We start from the raw sequence: 19,842 nt of genomic DNA, 5'->3' as shown, positions 1-19,842 counted from the left end.
TATTCAGTCTTGATCAATGGGGAAGCTCATGGTACAATATGTCCGAGCAGGGAGCTTCGACAAGGAGACCCTCTGTCTCCCTATCTGTTCCTCCTTTGCATAGAAGCTTTTTCAGCCCTTATTGGGGAAGCAAATAACAGCCAAAGTCTCACTGGAGTATCTATATGTAGGGGCTGTCCGAGGGTTACTATTTGTTCTTCGCGGACGATAGCCTACTGTTTTGTCAGGCAGAAAGACAAGAATGCACCAAATTGGTTGAAATCCTAAAACTCTATGAGGCAGCTTCGGGACAAAAAGTAAATGCAGATAAGTCAGCAATGAATTTTAGCCATAATACAACCCCGGAAGCAAGAAGTGAAGTTTTGGAAATTCTGGGACCCATGCAAGACATAAGACAAGGAAAATACCTTGGCCTCCCATCGGTTATTGGCAAGTTAAAGAATCAAGTTTTTGCAGAAATAAAAGAGAAGGTTGGGAAGAAATTATCGGGTTCGAAGGAAAAAATACTCTCAATGGGTGGGAAGGAAATTCTCATCAAAGCAGTAACTCAGGCAATACCCACGTATACCATGAGCTGTTTTTTGTTGCCAAAAGGCTTGTGTGAGGATTTGGAGGGGATGGAGAGGAATTTCTGGTGGGGCTAAAAAGACCAGGAGACCAAAATGTCCTGGGTTAGTTGGAGGAAAATGTGCATGCCAAAGACACATGGGGGTATGGGCTTCCGCAATCTCCGGGCTTTCAACTTAGCAATGTTAGCAAAGCAAGCATGACGCATTTTGGCAAATCCAACATCCTTGGTTGCACGAATATACAAGGAAGGTATTTTCCCTACAGTGACATTTTAGGGTCAAAATTAGGGGCATCCCTTCTTATGCTTGGCGGAGTATCCATAGTAGCCTAGAGGTAATTAGGAAAGGCACTAGATGGAGAGTGGGAAATGGAAGGATGATACATATATGGGAGGACAAATGGCTGCCGACCCCAACCACATATAAAATTTGCTCTCCCCAGCAAGATATTGGTGATTTCCCAATGGTATCGTCCCTAATAGATGAAGAAACAAGGCGGCGGAAAATGGACAGAATCAGAAGGTTTTTCCTACCTTTTGAGGCTGATACCATACTTAACATTCCGCTTAGTTATAACCTGCCAGAAGACAAAATAATTTGGGTAGGAAACAAACATGGCAAGTTTTCTGTCAAGAGTGCATACTATGTGGCCTTGCCATTGGTGGAAAAATCTAAATTGGGTGAATGCTCAAGTGAGGATGGTAGAACCCCACTATGGAAGAAAATGTGGCAGCTCAAACTCCCCTCCAAGATCAGAATTTTCGCTTGGAGAGCATGCATGGAAGGATTGCCAACAAGATTGAATATGCATAAGAGGGGGATAAACACCAAAGTGAACTGCCCTTTATGTGAGAAAGGTATAGAAAGCACTAGTCATGCTTTACTGTATTGTGAAAGAAATTGGGATGTGTGGTGGTATTGGCATGAGTGCCCAATAAGCTTGCTGGCAATGAATATGACTTTTGTGGAAGTTGCATTGCAGATTTTGTGCAGGGGAACACTTAATGACCTAGAAATTCTTTGTGCCACGGCTTGGTCCATTTGGTATAGAAGGAATAAAGTGGTCCATGAATCCCTTTGCCTTGCTCCATCTAAAATCTGGGGGTTTGCGCAGCGAACTCGAGAGGACTACAAAGGAGCTTTGGTTGTACACCAGATAAGACAGCAGCATACAGAAGTTGGGTGGACAGCACCACCACCGGGATCTTATAAGATTAATGTTGATGGTGCAATTGATGAGAATAGAAGGCTGTCTAGTATGGGTGTGATCATTCGGGACTGTGAGGGCAGGGTAGTAGTAACATGGAGCAAGGTGTTGAACGACATGTATGTTGCAGCAACTACTGAAGCTTTTGCAGTCGAAGAAGGTATCCTTCTTGCCCGTGAAAGAGGACTCAATCAAGTTGTCATTGAGTCAGACTCGCTGTCAGTTGTCCAAGCAATCAATTCAAACTCAAACTTGGGAGAGCTGGGTTCAATTATTCAAGGAATCATTGGCTTATTAAGGGTGTTTGGAAGTTAGAACTTGAAACATCTGAAAAGGGATTTCAACAGAGCTGCACATGATTTAGCACAGTTAGCAAAAACTGTTGGGGCTACTCAGTCATGGGAAGGAATAGACCCACCTTTGCTGCAAAGTTTGCTCATCATTGATAGGGTGAAATGTTAGTTTTCTATATTTTGTCCTTTCTCCCCTCTGTTGTACTTCAATTTCAGGATTCAGTTTAATGAGAATTTCTTTCCCTTTCAAAAGAAAAAAAAAAAATTCATCAAGTACAAAGAATACATTAGAGCTGGAGAATAAAAAAAACACAGAATTAATTTTGTACTGTCTTCATATTAGACACAAAATAGCAGAAGAAAAATTCTGTGGGTGATAAAATCACAAATGAAGCTTTTGGAAATGAGAAATGCTATGTTTAAAACACTTTCACAATAAAATTTAAGTACTAAATTGTTAATTGTTGTTTAGCCTTTTATGGATAGGCAAAAAAGAAAATAACTTGTGTACCTACTTGGGATTTATTAAAATATTGTGGACGTAGTATTTTTTTTTTTTTTTTTTAAGAATTTAAGAGGCAAAAGACTTTCTTTTAGGAATTGAGAGGCAAAAGACCCGTTTATAGGTTAGGCAACAAAAAATGCAAGCAAACAATAAGCATTTGTGAATCTCTCTCTTTTGTTAGAAGAGGGGGCAATTCTTCAGCCCATCTCTTAGCCTGTCGGGCTGCCTTCTGGCATAAATCTGGGCCTATTCCGCTCTCTTGCCCTCCTACTATTTTAGCTCAAGCTTTGGAATGAGATAGGTTGGGGCCGAAGCTGGTTGGTTTTGGCCTTCTTTGCAATAAAATGATGTTATTCAAAAAAAAAAAAAAGAAAAAAAAAAACATTTGTGAAGGGCATAGAGTCAATGACTCTTATTTTTATGATGATGTGGCGATCAAACATTGGTTAGAAAACATTAGCATTTTCTCAATAAATTGTTGGTATGCAATAATGCAATACTCACCGCTAACTTAAGCATAGGCCTCTTCGAGGTCAATATCAAATTATCAATTATCACGGGGCATTGAAAAATGATAGGATTAGGCACCCAATTGAGAGGGAAAGGCCCGTACATTGCCATTAGGCAAAAAAATAAAAAATAAAAAATAAATAAATAAATAAAATGGAAGAAGCAAGCAAACGATAAGCATTTGTGAAAGGAATGGAGTCATTGATACTTATTTTATGATGATGTGGCGATCAATCATTGGTTAGAAACTTTAGCATTTTCCTATTAAAATTGTTGGTATGCAATAATGCAACACTCACCGCCAGCGTCAGTAATGGGCCTCTTCGAGGTCGGCATCAATTGTTACGGGGCATTGACTCTCTGAGATTCCAAATTAGTCTGAGAATCGGAATTCCTGGAAAAACATGAATTCCAGGGAAATAGAAATGGCGGTTGACTGGACCAACTCCCGCGAGACATCCTGGAAACAATATCCAAGAATCTCACAATTTACACCGACTACCTCCGATTCCAAGCCGTATGTCACACGTGGCGAATCTCTGTCCCAAAGATCCCTCGCCACCTCCCTCCTCAACTCCCATGGCTCATGCTCCCACTCTCTCAACAATCCCGATCTCAATCCCACCGACCTTTCCTCGACCTCTCCGACCACAAAATCCACCTCCTCAACCTCCCCGAAGCTGCTTCCCACCTTAAACGCCGATGTGGGTCTTCACACGGCTGGCTCGTAATCCTCGACGAAACCCGACAATTCTTCTCCTTAACCCTCTCACTCGAGCCAAGCTCAATTTGCCTCCTCTCTTCACTTTCCCCAACGTTGTCACCTTCAACTACTCCGAAGTCGGCAAAGAATACGCCCTCCGATCCTTGTCTGGAAACATCTACCGCCGTAGTTTGAAAGAAATGCGTGACTCTTTCATCAAAAAACTCGTCCTCTCCTCGAGTCCCGCTCTAAATACCAACTTCATTGCGCTGGCGATTCTCAATCAAACCGGCGATTTAGTTTTCTGTAAGAATGGTGATCAAGCTTGGACTTTCATACACGACGCAAGGTTTTTCTGCGAGGATGTGATATACCATAACGACCTATTCTACGCGGTGGACAAGAACGGTGGTGTTGCTGTGTGCGATGTACACGGTGAGAACTCGCCGAGGTTTTCGATTATCGAAAGATTCGAACCCCGAGAATATTCGGGGGCGATATGCAATACTTGGTGAAATCTGGGGGCGATTTGTTGTTGGTTACACGGTACTTGGATCTTGGATACGAAGACGGAGACCCTTACAACAGTCCCACTGTGTTCTACAAACGGTGCAGTTTGAGGTTTTTAGAATGGATTTTAGCGGAGGACCGCCGATGTGGGAGAGGGTTTGGGACTTAGGTGATCGAATGTTGTTCGTTGGAGAGAATTCATCGTTGTCGTTGTCGGCTTCGGATTTCCGGGATGTTTAGGAATTGTATCTATTACACGGATGATTACTGTGAATCGAATTATGATGGTGCTTTTCGAGATTATGATATAGGGATCTTTAAATTATGGGATGGAAGTATTGAAGCTTTACCATGTTATCACCCAAATTCACATTCTCAGTTACTGTTAGAGATATATATTAAACATATATTAGCCCAATGTAATAGGCCCAAGCCCATTCCTGCTTGTACTAGTAGTCTAGGGTTTAGTCGCCTATATATACTCAGGTTAGGGTTCATTGTAACACAGGTTATTGTACTACACTCCTACACAATAAAGATGTAGCCCTTAAGGGATTCCTCCGTGGATGTAGGCCGTCAAGGCTGAACCACGTAACCCTCGTGTTCTTGATGTTCCTATTCTATACTTCCTCTTCCGCATCCACTCTAGCATACACAACATGGTATAACACATTGCGTTTGATAATATTCTCCATTTAACATGGTATCAGAGCTAATATTTAACAGTTACATTGGCCTCCTCTTTGGGTTTCACCCAATCCATGCTAAATAATAATATTGGAGCTTGAAGCCTTGAATTGATGTAAGTTATTCACTTCTGGGGGTCCTAATCCTTTAGTCCTTTCTTTCTTTTATATGTACATATATGTTGCTTGTAAAATTGCTTTGAATTCAATTGATGATTTTAGCATGCTTTTAGTAATTACATTTACCTGAAGTGACTTTGTTTATTGGATTTCTACATGATGGTTTAGATATTTATTTCAGATGGGAATCCTAGCGATCATAAGGTCTTTGAACAGATTAACTTTATGACAATATCTGAAAATTTTACTGTAGAAGGGATATAATAAGCAAAGTGTGCTTTGATGCGAAACTTGGGTTTTTGGCTATGATATATGAGGATGATAATATATGTCTCTTTTACTCGGTGAATGAGGCAAGAGATCTGGACCTCGTGATGCAAATATGGTAGGCTTGCCTGATAACCCTCAGGATATAAAATTGGCATATTCTGAAAATTGGATTAAAATCGATACATATAAGTAATGATGTATAAATGAACATAATGTTTGTTGTGCGCGCCCGATACCGAAACCCGTTGGACTGGGCCTCACTTGGGCTCACAACTTACTTGTATAGTGGGTTTGGATTTCCCACACTGGGTCGTTCTTCCCGCTAAGACCTAAGGCCCTTTCTTTTCTTTCCTCGTGGGTCTGAGTCACCTTCTCTTTTTGCTCACTCTTTTCATACACTCTCCTTACTGCGCGCCATTTTTTCCAACCCCTCTCTTCTCCAAACTTCCTGCATTTATAGGCCATAGTTTAGTGGAGAGGTCATAATTACTTGCCAACGAGTGCAATCGGCAGTCCACTATTATCGATCGTAAGTGGGTGGTCAGGTAGGAGTGGGAAATTGTGAGGGTGGCGTTGGAACTTGGTTCCTGCCTCCACGGTAGTCCTCGGGAGCGGTGGCTCTCCGGGGCGCGGCCGGGTAGGTACAGTGCGGGTCTTCCTGTGAGTCAAATATCTATTACTCCATGGAAAGGTGTTGCCGAGAAACGATGAAGAAGCAAGGCTCGGGCTTGCAGTACGCGTGGCCCGGGGGTGGGCTGCCGGGTATAAGGGGATTGGCCTCATGGGCCATATACCCAAGCCAGGGTCCAATGCCCAATGTAGGATACGACGCGGGGGCCGTACAGTGACAAAATCAATATTTTGTCTTTAAAGATATTCAAATTGGTGACAAAATATTTTGTTCGTCATTGTAGGTCATGGGAAAAAGGACGCTAGATCTAGGGGTGTCTATGGTGATGAAATATTCACGTCACCAATTACTTACCAGAGGTGATGAAATTCTAATCTCGTCATCCAATATTAAGATTTAGGCATTGTTGGTGACAAAATAATTTTTCATCACCTATTTGGTACAAATACCAGTGCACAGTGCCAATTTTTGGGCACATACTTAATTTTTTTCCAGTACCTAATATTTTTTGTAAAAAAACCCCAAACACCCTATCACTCTCTCTCTCTCTCTCTCTCTCTCTCTCTCTCTCTCTCTCTCTCATCGTTACTCTTTGTTTAGAGCTCTCTCTCAGGTATCTTCTCCATTCCTTAACTCTATTTTCTCTCTTTCTCGTGTAGTTCTAGGGTTCCTAATTTCATAGCATCAGTTTCTGCTTCATAACAAAAGCTGTGATTGATTTTTTTTTTTTTTTTCAATTCTGAATATTCATCTATAATTTGGAGCTAGTTGTGTTTGTGTGCGATCTCGTAAGAATTGTACATGCTTTTCTTTTTTAGTTCTGAAAGTTTACATTCAATTTGGATCTACACTTTTGATGTTCACTCTTTGCTGTTCTCTCTCAGAGCTACAATTTTTATTCAGTTTGTTTTTTCAATTTTGAATGTTTTTCCTCCATGTTAAGAAAGCATGAAGCCCTAAGACTGCCATGATTATAAGCTTTTTTTTTTTTTTTTTTGGTTCCTAGTTTTAATTTTGATATTGTGGGTTTTTTGGTTCAAAATTGAAAAAATAAAATAAAATACAATCAGCAATGAAATATTTGGTCATCTAATATGGTCAAATAAAAAAATTACAAATTAAAAATCATTGGTGACGAATTTATTTCATTTTTGAATATAATGTTTCGTGACGAAAATATTAGGTCATGAAAACATTTCATCACCTATCATTTTTTTCATTAAAAAAAATTAAACATTTTAGTAACGAATATTTTCATCACTAGGACATTCGGTGACTGAGATTACGTGATGGATGGTGTTTCATCACCATATGTCTTAGGCAATGAAATAAGGAAATTCCGTGATAAAAAAATTTCATCACTATAAATCTTGTTTGTTGTAGTGTGTGTTGGAGACGCTTCTACTTATGCTCCCGTGCTACTGCTAGAGCCCTATTGCCATTGTATTGAGCTAGTCTTTGTATTTAAGCATCTTCTTCATGTTTTCTTTACCCAAGCAACACAGCAAACACTCATTAAAATTGTTTTTGCATGGTCCCAACAAGATGAACTCTTTCACATGCATAACTCGCTTCACGAACTTTTTCTTCCTCCATTGTGATCTTCTTCTTTTTATTTTTAGGCATTTTTTGGTGGTTTTTAATTCATTTGATAGGCATTAAAGACCTTTCTCATATTGAAGATTTTTCTTCTAAAATCCAATTTTAGTCAAATCTCCACCTTGAGCTTAAGAAGAGATATTAAAATATAGAGAAGTGTTATATCCACAATATTTTACAATAAATCTTAAGTGGCAAGTTGTTACAAATTTTTAATTTAAATCTATTACTAAAATTACTTCTTTGCCAATTAGTAATCGCTTATAATAATTTATCACTTAGAATTTGTTACGAAAGTGTTATGAAAATGTTGTAACCATAATATATCTCTAAAATATATTAGGATATTATATATCAAAATAATATCATAAAAAAAATTAAATAATGGTGACTCTGCCTCTATATATAGTTCACAGTCTATAGAGAAAAACATAAGTTCCAAACTTCCAATCCAAAAAAAAAAAAAAAACACTCACACAAAAGGGATCCCACAATTATATAGCGCGTCTATGCATGGTTCCACGGTTGCTAAAGAACAAATAAACAACCACCACCACCAACAACAACAACAACAACAATTAAATAAGCACCCGATAGCTATATTTATTATTTAGGGGCAGGGTAAATTTTCAAAAAAATCATTACGCTTAATTTAGTGCTATTGGCATCTAAATCTAAGCAATGATAAAATTGATCCATCTATATTCACTTTCGTTAGTTTTGAGCGACGACCTCCACCTTTTTAATTATTAAATTTTATTTATTAAATTTAATGAAATAATTTTTAAAATTTGATAACAATTCCATTTTACTAAACCGATAAATTAAAAAAATATACCGCTGAACTTAGCCTAAACTTTTTCATCCGTAGAAAACCAAAAGGACATAAGAAACATATATAAGGAAATTCATACTAATTTAAACTTTAATTTTCTTTTATGTTCTAAAGCCCTCCACAAAGTAAACACAAAAACTCACAAAAGAAGTCTAAAGCTTTCTTAGTTGCCAAACACAATTTGCTAAACACAAAACCTAAAATACCTACAAAACCAAAAGGAAATTCCTAAGATAAAAGCAAAAAAAAAAAAAAAAAAAAAAAAATATTATAAAAATAAAAAAAAATAATAAAAAAAAGACTCAAGAGAGAGAGAGAAAGAGAGAAAGAGAAAGAACAAAAATAATAAAATGCTTTAAATAAATTTTCATTAAAAATGAATTTTATTTTATAATAAAGTGGTCACCTGCCTACACATAACCACCTCCTATCACTTAAAATTAATGAAGATATAACAAATTGGTCAATTTATATTTTTTAATTCTCAGAGTCAATAACACTAAATTGAATATTTTCTTTTCTAATTGACCCACACCCTAAAAAATCATTTTGTAATTTGTACTAATATATAGGTAGATAGTCTTTAATCACGCATAACATTTTTCAGTCTTGGAAGCAAACTGGCACGTATTTCTTACCATTTAGACAAATTTTTCACCCAAATGATTTTGGAGGAAAGTTGCGCTTTCTTCCAATCTCTTATGTAGCAACTCAAAACTCTGCAGGTACGTTAATAGTCATATGATTTATTTAAATTATTTAATTAAGGATTATGTTAATGGTGTTTTAAGAAAATTATTAATAAATTATTTTAGACAAATTTTCACATTATTTTATAAGCAATATTAAAATCTATAAAAAAATTAATTACTTTTTCTCCATAATTTTTTATTAAAAAAAATCATAAACTAATACCGCACTTTTTACTTTAATTAATACACATGAATGAATACTTGGACCATTTCTTTAAAATTTTGTTGAAAGGAGCTTCTTTATCAGCTGGGAGAGAGTTAGTAAGCAGTCACTGTTTGGTCTGCTTTTTCTTTTTCTCTATATTTACGCCGACCGACACATCTCAATACACACGAAGAAAGTGATTAGCTTGATTGCTTGACTCACTAACTATCATAAAAGAAGACAATCGCACGTTGAATTTATGACGATATGTTTCCATGGCGCACGTGCAATAGGGATGAACGTACATCAACTTTTTGATTAAAAGTTTCGTTTTTCACGTCGGGACAACCGGACAAGTTCACATCTTTTCAGAAGAGAAAAAAAGCCATCTCTTAAATTTGTTTTTTGTTTTTTGGGTGATTACCTAGATAATAAATTATATTATATTAAAAGGCTTAAAATCTATATCATGTTTTTAAGTTATATCCCAGATTTTTATTTTATTTATTTTAAAAGACATATGACCAATTTTTGCCCTAGTTATGCATTTTAATGCACTAGCTAGTTAGAGCATGTTTGGATAACATGAAAATTGAGTAATATTACTCAGTTTTCTTGATCCATCATCTAAACTGAGTATGTCTTACAGATGACCATCTATTTGGCTTAATTTTGAATCATTGTTTTCATGACTCAAATACTCAAAATTTTGGATTGGATGATAGAAAATGAAAACAAGATTTTGGTGTTTTCAGTTTTTGAGAATTGAGTTTCAATGACATTTTTGTAAAATTAAGCAAAGAATGGGACCCACCCGTATGACTTGTCCCATCACATAACGTCTCTCTCTAAAAATTAGTTTGGCATTTTTACTCCAACCCGTTCTTCTCTCTATCTCTTCTCCTTCTTTATTTTTTTTTTCTTTTACTTAGAGTTCTCTCTTCTCACTGACCCTTCATTGCTTCTCCACAAGCCGCCACCAGTACACCAATCATCACCATCATGAGCAACCACTAGATCGGGCCTTCATTTTTTTTTTCCTTTCTTTCCTCCCTTTACCAGATCGGTTTCTCTCTTAGACGTTTTTTCTCTCTTTCATCCCTTTTGCTAGATCATCACCATCATAAGCAACCACTATGAGTCACCGTGAGATTAGTTCAAGCTCAGCCCAGATCGGGACTTCGTTTTTCTATCTCTCTCTCTCTCTCTCTCTCTCTCTCTCTCTCTCTCCTCCCTTTGTAGATCGGTTTCTCTCTTAGGCATTTTTTTCTCTCTCTCATCCCTTTTGCCAGATCGGTTCATCCCTGTGTCTAATTTCGTGATTTGGGTTTCTGATCTAAGGATTCTGAGTTTGAGTTTGCTATGTTTGTGGTTTGGGTTTGCTATGCATTTGTGTGTTAGTGGGTTTGGGTTTTTGGTTGTGGTTGGTAAGGTTTGGGCAGTGGTGGATGTTGTTTGTATATTCATTTGGATTTTCTGTGGAAGGTTATGATTGTGGTTGAGGGCTGCTGGTGGGTTTGGAATTTTGGTTGTGGTTGTGGGTTTCCTGTGCATTCTTTTGGCTTTTTTGTGTGGCTGTTGGTGGTGTTGATGGTAGTGGAATCCGGGTTTGTCGTTGGTGGTGGTGATGATACTAGGTTTGGGTGTGGATTTCATGTTCTTCGTGTAGAGTCACGCGGGTAAGGGAAGAAGACAATTGAAAAAGACTGATCGGTGGGCTCCACCATTTTGGCAAAAGGTGGACTTAAAAGTGGACATATATGACTAGGTTTTGTTAACAAACAAAAATTTTGGGGTTTTTGAGTAAGAGTGAGTTTTGAGTTATGAGTTATGGGTGTTGAGTTATGAGTTTGAGTTATGAGGTATGAAAACTAAGTCATGTCTAAACCAAATAGGCCCTTAATGATTTAAGTTTTGGCTGTGTGTGAATGAGTTGAGGGTAATCATTCATGTGTCACACTGTAAAACCATACACTACATTGTCACTCTGAAGAGAAAGTTATACATGACTATCTTACTGCTACTATATTTGTTTGTTCTTAAAAAAATTATCCTCAAATACTAGGCAAAAGGTGAGCATTGCATGATAAAATGGGTGAATGGTTAAAGTTGCACTTGAACATAAAGTTAATTGTCTTCATACTTGTTGCTCTCTTGGAAACAACATATAGTAAGGAGGAGTCATATGATGTAACTCTTTTAAAGAATAATGTTCCTTAAGCCTTTGTGGTGTGAGGTGTGTAAGTCATTTGACTGGTTTCTTTTATCACCTAAACCATCTCACAAATGTTTTGTAACTTGATCACTGGCATGCCTTATGAAAAAATATAATTGGGAAAATCTAAAAACTGATTCTTATTAACTTAGCTTATGCCTTATATACAGTTAGTATCACTAAGCACCAATAACAGAAGCAGCTACACCTAATAACAGAATAACAAACTCTCTCACGTGCCTTACTTCCACTCACGTGTTATCACTTACAATGGAAACTAACAAAAGCTACAAGTCGTATTCTACTTATGATACAAATATAAAAGCTAAACTACAACAGCTTTATCTTCACACATTTTATCTTGGACATCTGCTACTTCTTCTGATCTTCATGCTTACATACACTGCCTTGATCTTGATACTCCCCCTCAAGATGGACTTCAGGTTGATAAATGTTGATAAGTCCCATCTTGGATAATAGTTCTGAAAACTGTTTATGACTCAAGGCTTTAGTAAGCAGGTCTGCTAACTGGGATTGAGTTCTAACATGAATCAGCTTGACAACCTTCTCCAACACTTTATTCCTTACAACATGGCAATCAATTTCTATATGCTTCGTTCGTTCATGGAAAACAGGGTTAGTACCTATGTGGAGAGTTGCCTGACTATCACAGAATAGCAATGCTTCCCTACTGTGATTGACCTGAAGATCCTTTAGCAAATAGAGAATCCAAACTATTTCACAAGTGGAGACTACCATTGCCCTGTATTCCACTTCTGCAGAGGATCTAGAAACAGTAGACTGTTTCTTTGATTTCCAGGAAACTAAAGAATCTCCAATGAATATACAATATCCAGTGACTGACTTTCTGGTATCTGGACATGAAGCCCAGTCCGAATCTGTAAAGCCTTTCACATGCAACTCTGATTTGGCTGAGAAGAAAATACCTCTGCCAGGTTCATTTTTCAAGTACTGCAGAATCTTCAGTGCTGCTTCAAGGTGTGGTTTTCTTGGTTTAGCCATAAATTGGCTTAATTTGTGGACTGCAAATGTAATATCTGGTCTAGTGATGCTTAAGTACAATAGCCTTCCCACCAACCTTCTATACTGCCCTGGGTCATCAAGTAATAAACCTTCATGTTTGCTGAGTTTGAGATTTGGATCCATAGGAATTTTGACAGGTTTGCATCCAAGAAGCCCTGCATCTTCTAAGATCTCAAGAGCATACTTCCTTTGACACAAGGAGATGCCTTTTTCTGTCCTAGCTACTTCCAAACCAAGGAAATATCTTAATGCACCCAAGTCCTTTAACTGAAATTTCTGATTCAGCATCACCTTAAACTGATCAACCTGCTCCTTATCATTGCTGGCTATGAGCACATCATCAACATATACTAACAAAACAATGAATGAACTCCTTGTTGCCTGGTAAAGAGTGAGTAGTCTGCCTTGGACTGAATGAACCCAAGCTGGATCAGTGTGCTTGAAAACTTTGAGAACCATTGTCTTGAGGCTTGTTTAAGGCCATAGAGAGACTTGTTCAGTCTGCATACAAGTTGCTCACCATGCTCCCCCTTGCTGTGAAAACCAGGTGGAAGAGCCATGTACACTTCTTCATGTAAGTCACCATGAAGAAATGCATTGTTAACATCAAGTTGGCTAAGGAACCAGCCTTTCACAGCAGCCACAGCAAGCACACACTTCACAGAAACCATTTTGGCAACAGGACTGAAGGTTTCAAGGTAATCCAATCCTTCCTTTTGAGTGAAACCTTTTGCAACCAGCCTAGCTTTATATCTTTCAATAGACCCATCAGCTTTATATTTAATCCTATAGACCCATTTGCACCCTATAGGATGTTTATGAGGAGGCAAAGGAGTGACAGTCCATGTGTTATTGGCCTCTAAGGCAGCAATTTCAGTGTCCATGGCAGCTTGCCACTTAGGATCAACCACTGCTTGTAAGAAAAACTGTGGTTCTGTGTTAGTACAAATTGAGCAACAAAAGGATTTGTAGGAAGGAGATAAGGTGGCATAAGAGAGATAAGAAGAAAGATGGTGTGAAGTACCTGATTGGAACTGATTGGCAATGGATGCTGAGGAAACTTGGTTACAATGATAAGCCTTAAGGTAGGATGGAGGTTTAGAGACCCTACTAGACTTTCTAGGAGCATCAGGGTGCACATTTGGAACAACAGGAATATCATGATCAAGAACATCAGTAGCAAGATGATCAAAGGCATCAGGAAAAGCCTGGTCATCTTTGTCAAGATCATGATGAATTTGGATGAAAGAATCAGCACTGACAGAGGGAAGAGAATCAGCACTGACAGAGGGAACAGAAGCAAGAGGAATATGGGAAATAGAAGGAAAACTGGGCAAAGGAATTAAGGCAGAAGAAGTAAGAGAATGATTAGAATCAAAAGGAAAAACCTTTTCATGAAAGATGACATCTCTAGAGATGAAAATAGAATGAGATTGAAGGTCAAAGAGTTTGTAGCCTTTGATGTTAAAAGGATATCCTAAGAAAACTGCCTTCCTAGCTCTAGGAGTGAATTTATTCTTATGAGGGTTGACATTAGTAGCAAAACAGAGGCAGCCAAAAATCCTAAGGTGAGAATAAGAAGGAATTTTATTGAACAACACCTCATATGGGGACTTATTTTGGAGAAGAGGAGTGGGGAGTCTATTAATCAAATAGACAGCAGTGAGCACACAATCTCCCCAGAAAACAAGAGGAAGCTTGGACTGAATTTGTAAAGCCCTAGCTGTTGCTAGAATGTGCTGATGTTTTCTCTCCACAATTGAATTCTGTTGTGGAGTGTAAACACAGCTTTGTTGATGAATGATGCCTTTGGAATTGTAAAATTCAAGCATATTAAATTCCAAAGCATTATCAGTTCTAATGGCCTTAATTCTGGTTTGAAACTGAGTGTATATCATATTGTAAAAAGAGAGAATCAAAGGTCTGACCTCAGATTTAGTTTTCATGAGAAAAACCCAAGTGGCCCTTGATGTATCATCAACAATTGTAAGGAAATATTTATGACCAGCAGTAGTAGGAATGGAAAATGGCCCCCAAACATCCATGTGAATAAGATCAAAGGAATGAATAGCTCTTTTATTATCAAAAGGAAATGGTAATCTCTTTTGTTTGGCCAAAGGACATACAAGGCAGTCTTTAGTACAACAATTTTGTAAGAAAGGATAAAGATGACTTAAAGAATGAACTTTTATGTCCGAGGGATGTCCTAATCTAGAATGCCATAGAGAATACAAATTGGCATGAGAAACAGTAGATGAAAAAGCAGTGAAAGAACTGAGCTTATTTTGTAAGAAGAAATCATTAAGAGACTTGAAGCTTTGGAAAGGCTAGATCTTTGTAACAGATAGAGTCCATCATGCATTTGGCCCATTCCAATCGTGTTCCAAGAGGTAAGGGCCTGTATAAAGCAGTAATTTGAAAGGAAAACAACACAAAGAGTTTGAGATTGAGTTAAAGCACTGACAGATATCAAATTGAAAGAAAAGGAAGGGACACACAGAACATTGGTTAAGGTAATATGTGGGGAAAGCTTAATTGTACCAACATGAGTCACAAGAGCAGTCTCCCCATTAGGCAATTCAACCACAGTGTGTGCAATTGCAGCAAAGGAAGTCAATAAATTCACTGAACAGACTATATGATCTGTAGCACCAGTATCTATAACCCAAGTTTCCACACCAAAAGCCTTTCTATTCACAACTTTAGCAGAAAAGACTGAGTGTGGTGAGTGAGAAACATTACCTGCTACAGCATTGGATGGTAAAGAGATAGCATTGACCATGTGAGGTTCCTGAGCTGTTGAATTGTGAGGAATTCCAATTAAGGACAGAAGCTGCTGGTACTGACCAGGAGTAAATGTAGGTGCTTGAGCAGTGACAAAATTTGGGGCATGATTGTGATCAGCATTTGGAGTCAAGCAAAAACCTTGAAATTGATTTGTAGCATGATTGTGATCAGTATTTGGAGCCAAGCAATGACCTTGAAACTGATTTGCAAGGGTTGAAACTTGATGAGCCATCACATTTCTGTTCTTGAATTTGTAACCCAGGGGAAAACCATGGAGTTTGTAACATTTATCCACAGTGTGACCTAACTTTCCACAGTGGGTACATAATGGTCTTTCCTTTCCTCTTGAATTATTGCCTGAGCTCTTGGTAGCCAAGATTGTAGACTCAACTCTAACAGAATTTGTAACTGATTTTTGCATTTCTTCTTGAACAAACAAAGAATGAGCCTTATTAACAGAAGGCAATGGATCCATGAGGAGAATTTGTGTTCTAACCTGAGAAAACACATCATTGACTCCCATAAGGAATTTCATTATGGCTTCTTTGGCTTGAAGGTCTTTCAATTTCTGATTGATGTTGCATACACACTTACCACAAGTACATTGAGGAAATGGACTCAAATTCTGAAGCTGATCCCACAAGACTTTAAGCTGAGTGAAGTATTCAGTGAGTGATTGCTCTCCCTGATGAGTCTCAACAACTTGTTTCTAGATGTTGAAAATCTTGGTGCCATTTCCTTGACTGAATGTATCCCGAAGCTCAGTCCAAATTTCAAGTGCAGTATCCCTGTATATAATACTACCTTGAAGCTTTGGTGACACTGAGTTAATGATCCACGTACCAACAATATTATCAGCACGGATCCATGCTTGAATTGCAGTAGATGAATTCAACAATGGAGAAGAGATGGTAATGGAACCATCTATAAAGCCAAGTTTATTTTTGCCAATCAAAGACTTCCTCACTGACCTTGCCCAAGCAAAGTAGTTTTCTTCTCCAATTAAAGGCTGAGAGGTAAGAACAGCACCTGGATTTTCTCTAGGATGTAAAAACAGAGGATCACTGAAAAGATATGAGTCTTGCGAAGAAGATGATGATTCAGTGGAAGTGTTTGTGGCTGTTGTGTTTGCCATTTGAAGAGAAAGAAAACTTTGAAAGGATATGAGAAGCTTGAAGAGAAGCAACAATGGCAGACAAAGATGAAAGAAAATTCCCAAATGTCGAACCCTAGAATTTTGGGTTTCTAGAGAGCTCTGATACCATATGAAAAAAATATAATTGGGAAAATCTAAAAACTGATTCTTATTAACTTAGCTTATGCCTTATATACAGTTAGTATCACTAAGCACCAATAACAGAAGCAGTTAGGCCTAATAACAGAATAACAAACTCTCTCACGTGCCTTACTTCCACTCACGTGTTATCACTTACAATGGAAACTAACAAAAGCTACAAGTCGTATTCTACTTATGATACAAATATAAAAGCTAAACTACAACAGCTTTATCTTCACACATTTTATCTTGGACATCTGCTACTTCTTCTGATCTTCATGCTTACATACACTGCCTTGATCTTGATATGCCTCTCGCACACTACTTGCAAACTTTGTTAATTTGGTTCACTGCACTTTTGTCATGTATGTGGTCAGCTGTGGTTACATATGTGCTTAGTGAATTTCATGTGATTGATGGGATAAATCTTGAATTTTTTTTTTTTTTTTTGGTGTGGTTAAAGTGATTCTTGAGAGAATGAAAGCTTAAATTTCATGATATTGAGCCATGCATACATTGCATGTATTCATTTCATTAGTATCATAGTTTTTAAGTCTCATTTAGAAATATAATGCATACTGCAATTTTCTGCATTTTTAGACTTTTTTTTTTTTTTATCGATCCTTGACCAATCGAAAATATCATGAGCCAATCTCTAGAAGTTTTTTATTTATTTATTTATTTATTATTATTATTATTAACTCTCGATTGATCAAGAGCATGCTCAACTGAGCCTCTTTTCACCCTTGCTTGAACAAGGTAGTTCAACAAAAAGTTCCTAAACTTTCTTCTTTCTCAATTGAGTCTGGATTGCCTCTCGCTTGATTGAGACTCCGGATTTAAGAGTTCAAACTTCTCTTCCGTGATCATTTGAATAGGTTTTTATTTATTTCACTCTCTCTCTACTCTTCCTTTGGCCTATTCAATCTCCAATTGTCAAAATCCTGGATTGAGGCATATTTCTTCAAGAATTAATTCTTGATTATTCTCAATTGGTACATCCTAATTTGTGTCTTGCTCTTAATGTTCATCAATTTTTTTTGACATTCATGCATTTGAGTTAGGATTAGCTTGTTCTTCATATTTCCATCAATTGCATTAGTTGAAAGCTTGGATGAGGGGATTTAATTAGTGAGATAGTGTATTAAAAAAAGGTAGTTTATGTACTTAGGGAACTCACAAACGGTATCAAGTGCCGTCTGTACTCATGCATGGAGCGAATTGAACATTTTTATATAAAAAAAAATTTAATGGTATTTGGTATTAATTCAAACATCTGGGTGATTTTTGTATTTTACCCGCATAATTAACATAGAATAGGATGAGTCCACTACCAAATAAAGACATTTTACACATATAATTGTTTTTGTTATTTTGTAGTTCATAAATTGAATAAAAAGTCTAACCACCAAACTTATCTCTCAATAATTAATGAGTTTTGTTATAGAGGCGCTGCTTTTAGAACAACCTTGTCAATACAATTTGTTTCATACAGCTCAATCTCTAGAGTTTAAACCACTGCAAAAGAGTTTTCCTTTAACAAAAAACAATTGTTAATCTCATTTCTTATAGAAACTCAGACTTCTGACTGCTATGCTATGTTTCAAATTCTTAATTCACATTTTTGGTTATTTTTAAAGAACCAGTTGTTAAGTATTCAATAAAAAAAATCTAAAGTTCTTTTATGAATGATTAATGCTTTACAAGTAAAGTCCAGATTGTAGGATTCTCTATAATGTACTTTGTCTATTATCTGGATCGATCCACTGTCTTTACGTGAATACTTTGTTTAGGGCTGCCTTGACCACCTGTTTAATCTCTATCACCATTCATTAGATGAAGACAGGAAAAGTTAGGTAACTAGAACCATCAAATTTGAAACCCCACCTTAGCAAATATTTCATTCTGCGTTTGAAAACACAATCATCCCAATTTAATTTTAAGCATACTTCCAAATTGCAATTAATAATCTATCATGGACAGAATTATTTAAATTTTTAACTACTCCGCCTATTAAATTCTTGGACTTTGGCCAATTGGAGCCGAACTTGACCGTAAACATTTACATCAATATCTATCGTAGGTTTAATGGTTTTTAGGTCTCATGTGATTGATGAGATCTTAATTTTAAATCTCCTAACCAACATTTTGGAACTACCTCAAAGAATTCATTTCTATAATTACAGTGTATATGGAGGGCGAAACACACTTGGAGGAATAATTAACTTCTCAAAAGCCAAATAAGGTCAGTTTTTTTTTTTTTTTTTTTTCGCCAAATAAATATAATGCCAGCTAGTTATAACTTAATGTAAACCCAAAAAATAAAAAAAAAAAAAAAAAAAAAAAAAAAAAAAAAAAAAAAAAAAAAAAAAAAAAAAAAAAAAAAAAAAACAATCAAGGTGTATATTTTTTTGGGTAATTGGAGTACACTAGTCCAAAGACAAAATTTTAGGCAATAAACGAGAACTCCCCATCAAGAATCAGATACTCCATAATAAAAAGATCTACCTAAGCAAGCGTCTTGTTTCCTAACTAGATTCCAACCACAAAGAGTTCAAATAATCTAGATTTTTTTTTTTTGTTTTTGGGATAACAACAATCTAGTTAATATACGATATGTCGTAAATGTTTTCCATGATTGTGGCCATGAAAGCTGGGTCTGAGTCACAAAAAAATAAAGAGAGTTCTGAGTCAATTCAATTGATATCTACAGTCAAGGGTTAACAACTTAAGCGAAAAGATTTGAGAATCTTAAGACTTATAATTTTAAAATTGACACAGATGTGCAAATTGATTAATGGTGGTTTGTTTGGAAAGATCAAGCTCACCAAATGAATGATATTCTCTCCAGTTAGTCACAACTCACTAGTCAAATAAAGAGGGCTGTCAGCTTCTTAGTGTCATCTCCTTTGCTTCTAGTTCAAGAAGAATTGGGTCCCTGTTTTGGGAATATCTCCTAGATCCATGAATTACTGGGGTCATGCAATTGTAAGCCATAAGAACATGGCTAAAAAGTTGGTAGCAACTGCCTTGATGATTATCTTAAGCTTTTGTTTGATGTAGTTTATTTTTGTTGGGTTCAGCTTTCTTCCCGTTCAAAACTCTCTCATTCTCCCCTATTTTTGTCTAGATGACCGTCAACAATTAAATGAGAGAAATGTGTTGGATAGAGGGGTTTGAATGGA

The 19,842-nt window shown here is 36.9% G+C and overlaps 1 protein-coding gene across 1 annotated transcript; it reads left to right on the top strand.

Annotated features, from left to right (window-relative positions):
- Positions 1-3,377: 3,377 nt before the first annotated feature.
- Positions 3,378-5,492, top strand: LOC112017095 (F-box protein SKIP23). Its single transcript, XM_024049563.2, is given in 7 exon segments — positions 3,378-3,522; positions 3,525-3,824; positions 3,827-4,254; positions 4,257-4,389; positions 4,392-4,524; positions 4,526-4,681; positions 5,357-5,492. Coding segments are annotated over 7 exon segments (1,320 nt in total). The 5' UTR covers positions 3,378-3,488.
- The last annotated feature ends 14,350 nt before the right edge of the window (positions 5,493-19,842 follow it).

This window comes from Quercus suber, unplaced genomic scaffold, assembly GCF_002906115.3.
Source record: "Quercus suber isolate HL8 unplaced genomic scaffold, Cork oak 2.0 scaffold_104, whole genome shotgun sequence".
In the NCBI taxonomy this organism is placed as follows: Eukaryota; Viridiplantae; Streptophyta; class Magnoliopsida; order Fagales; family Fagaceae; genus Quercus; species Quercus suber.
Note: the sequence above shows the minus strand (reverse complement) of the source record. Positions and strands in the feature narration are given on the sequence as shown.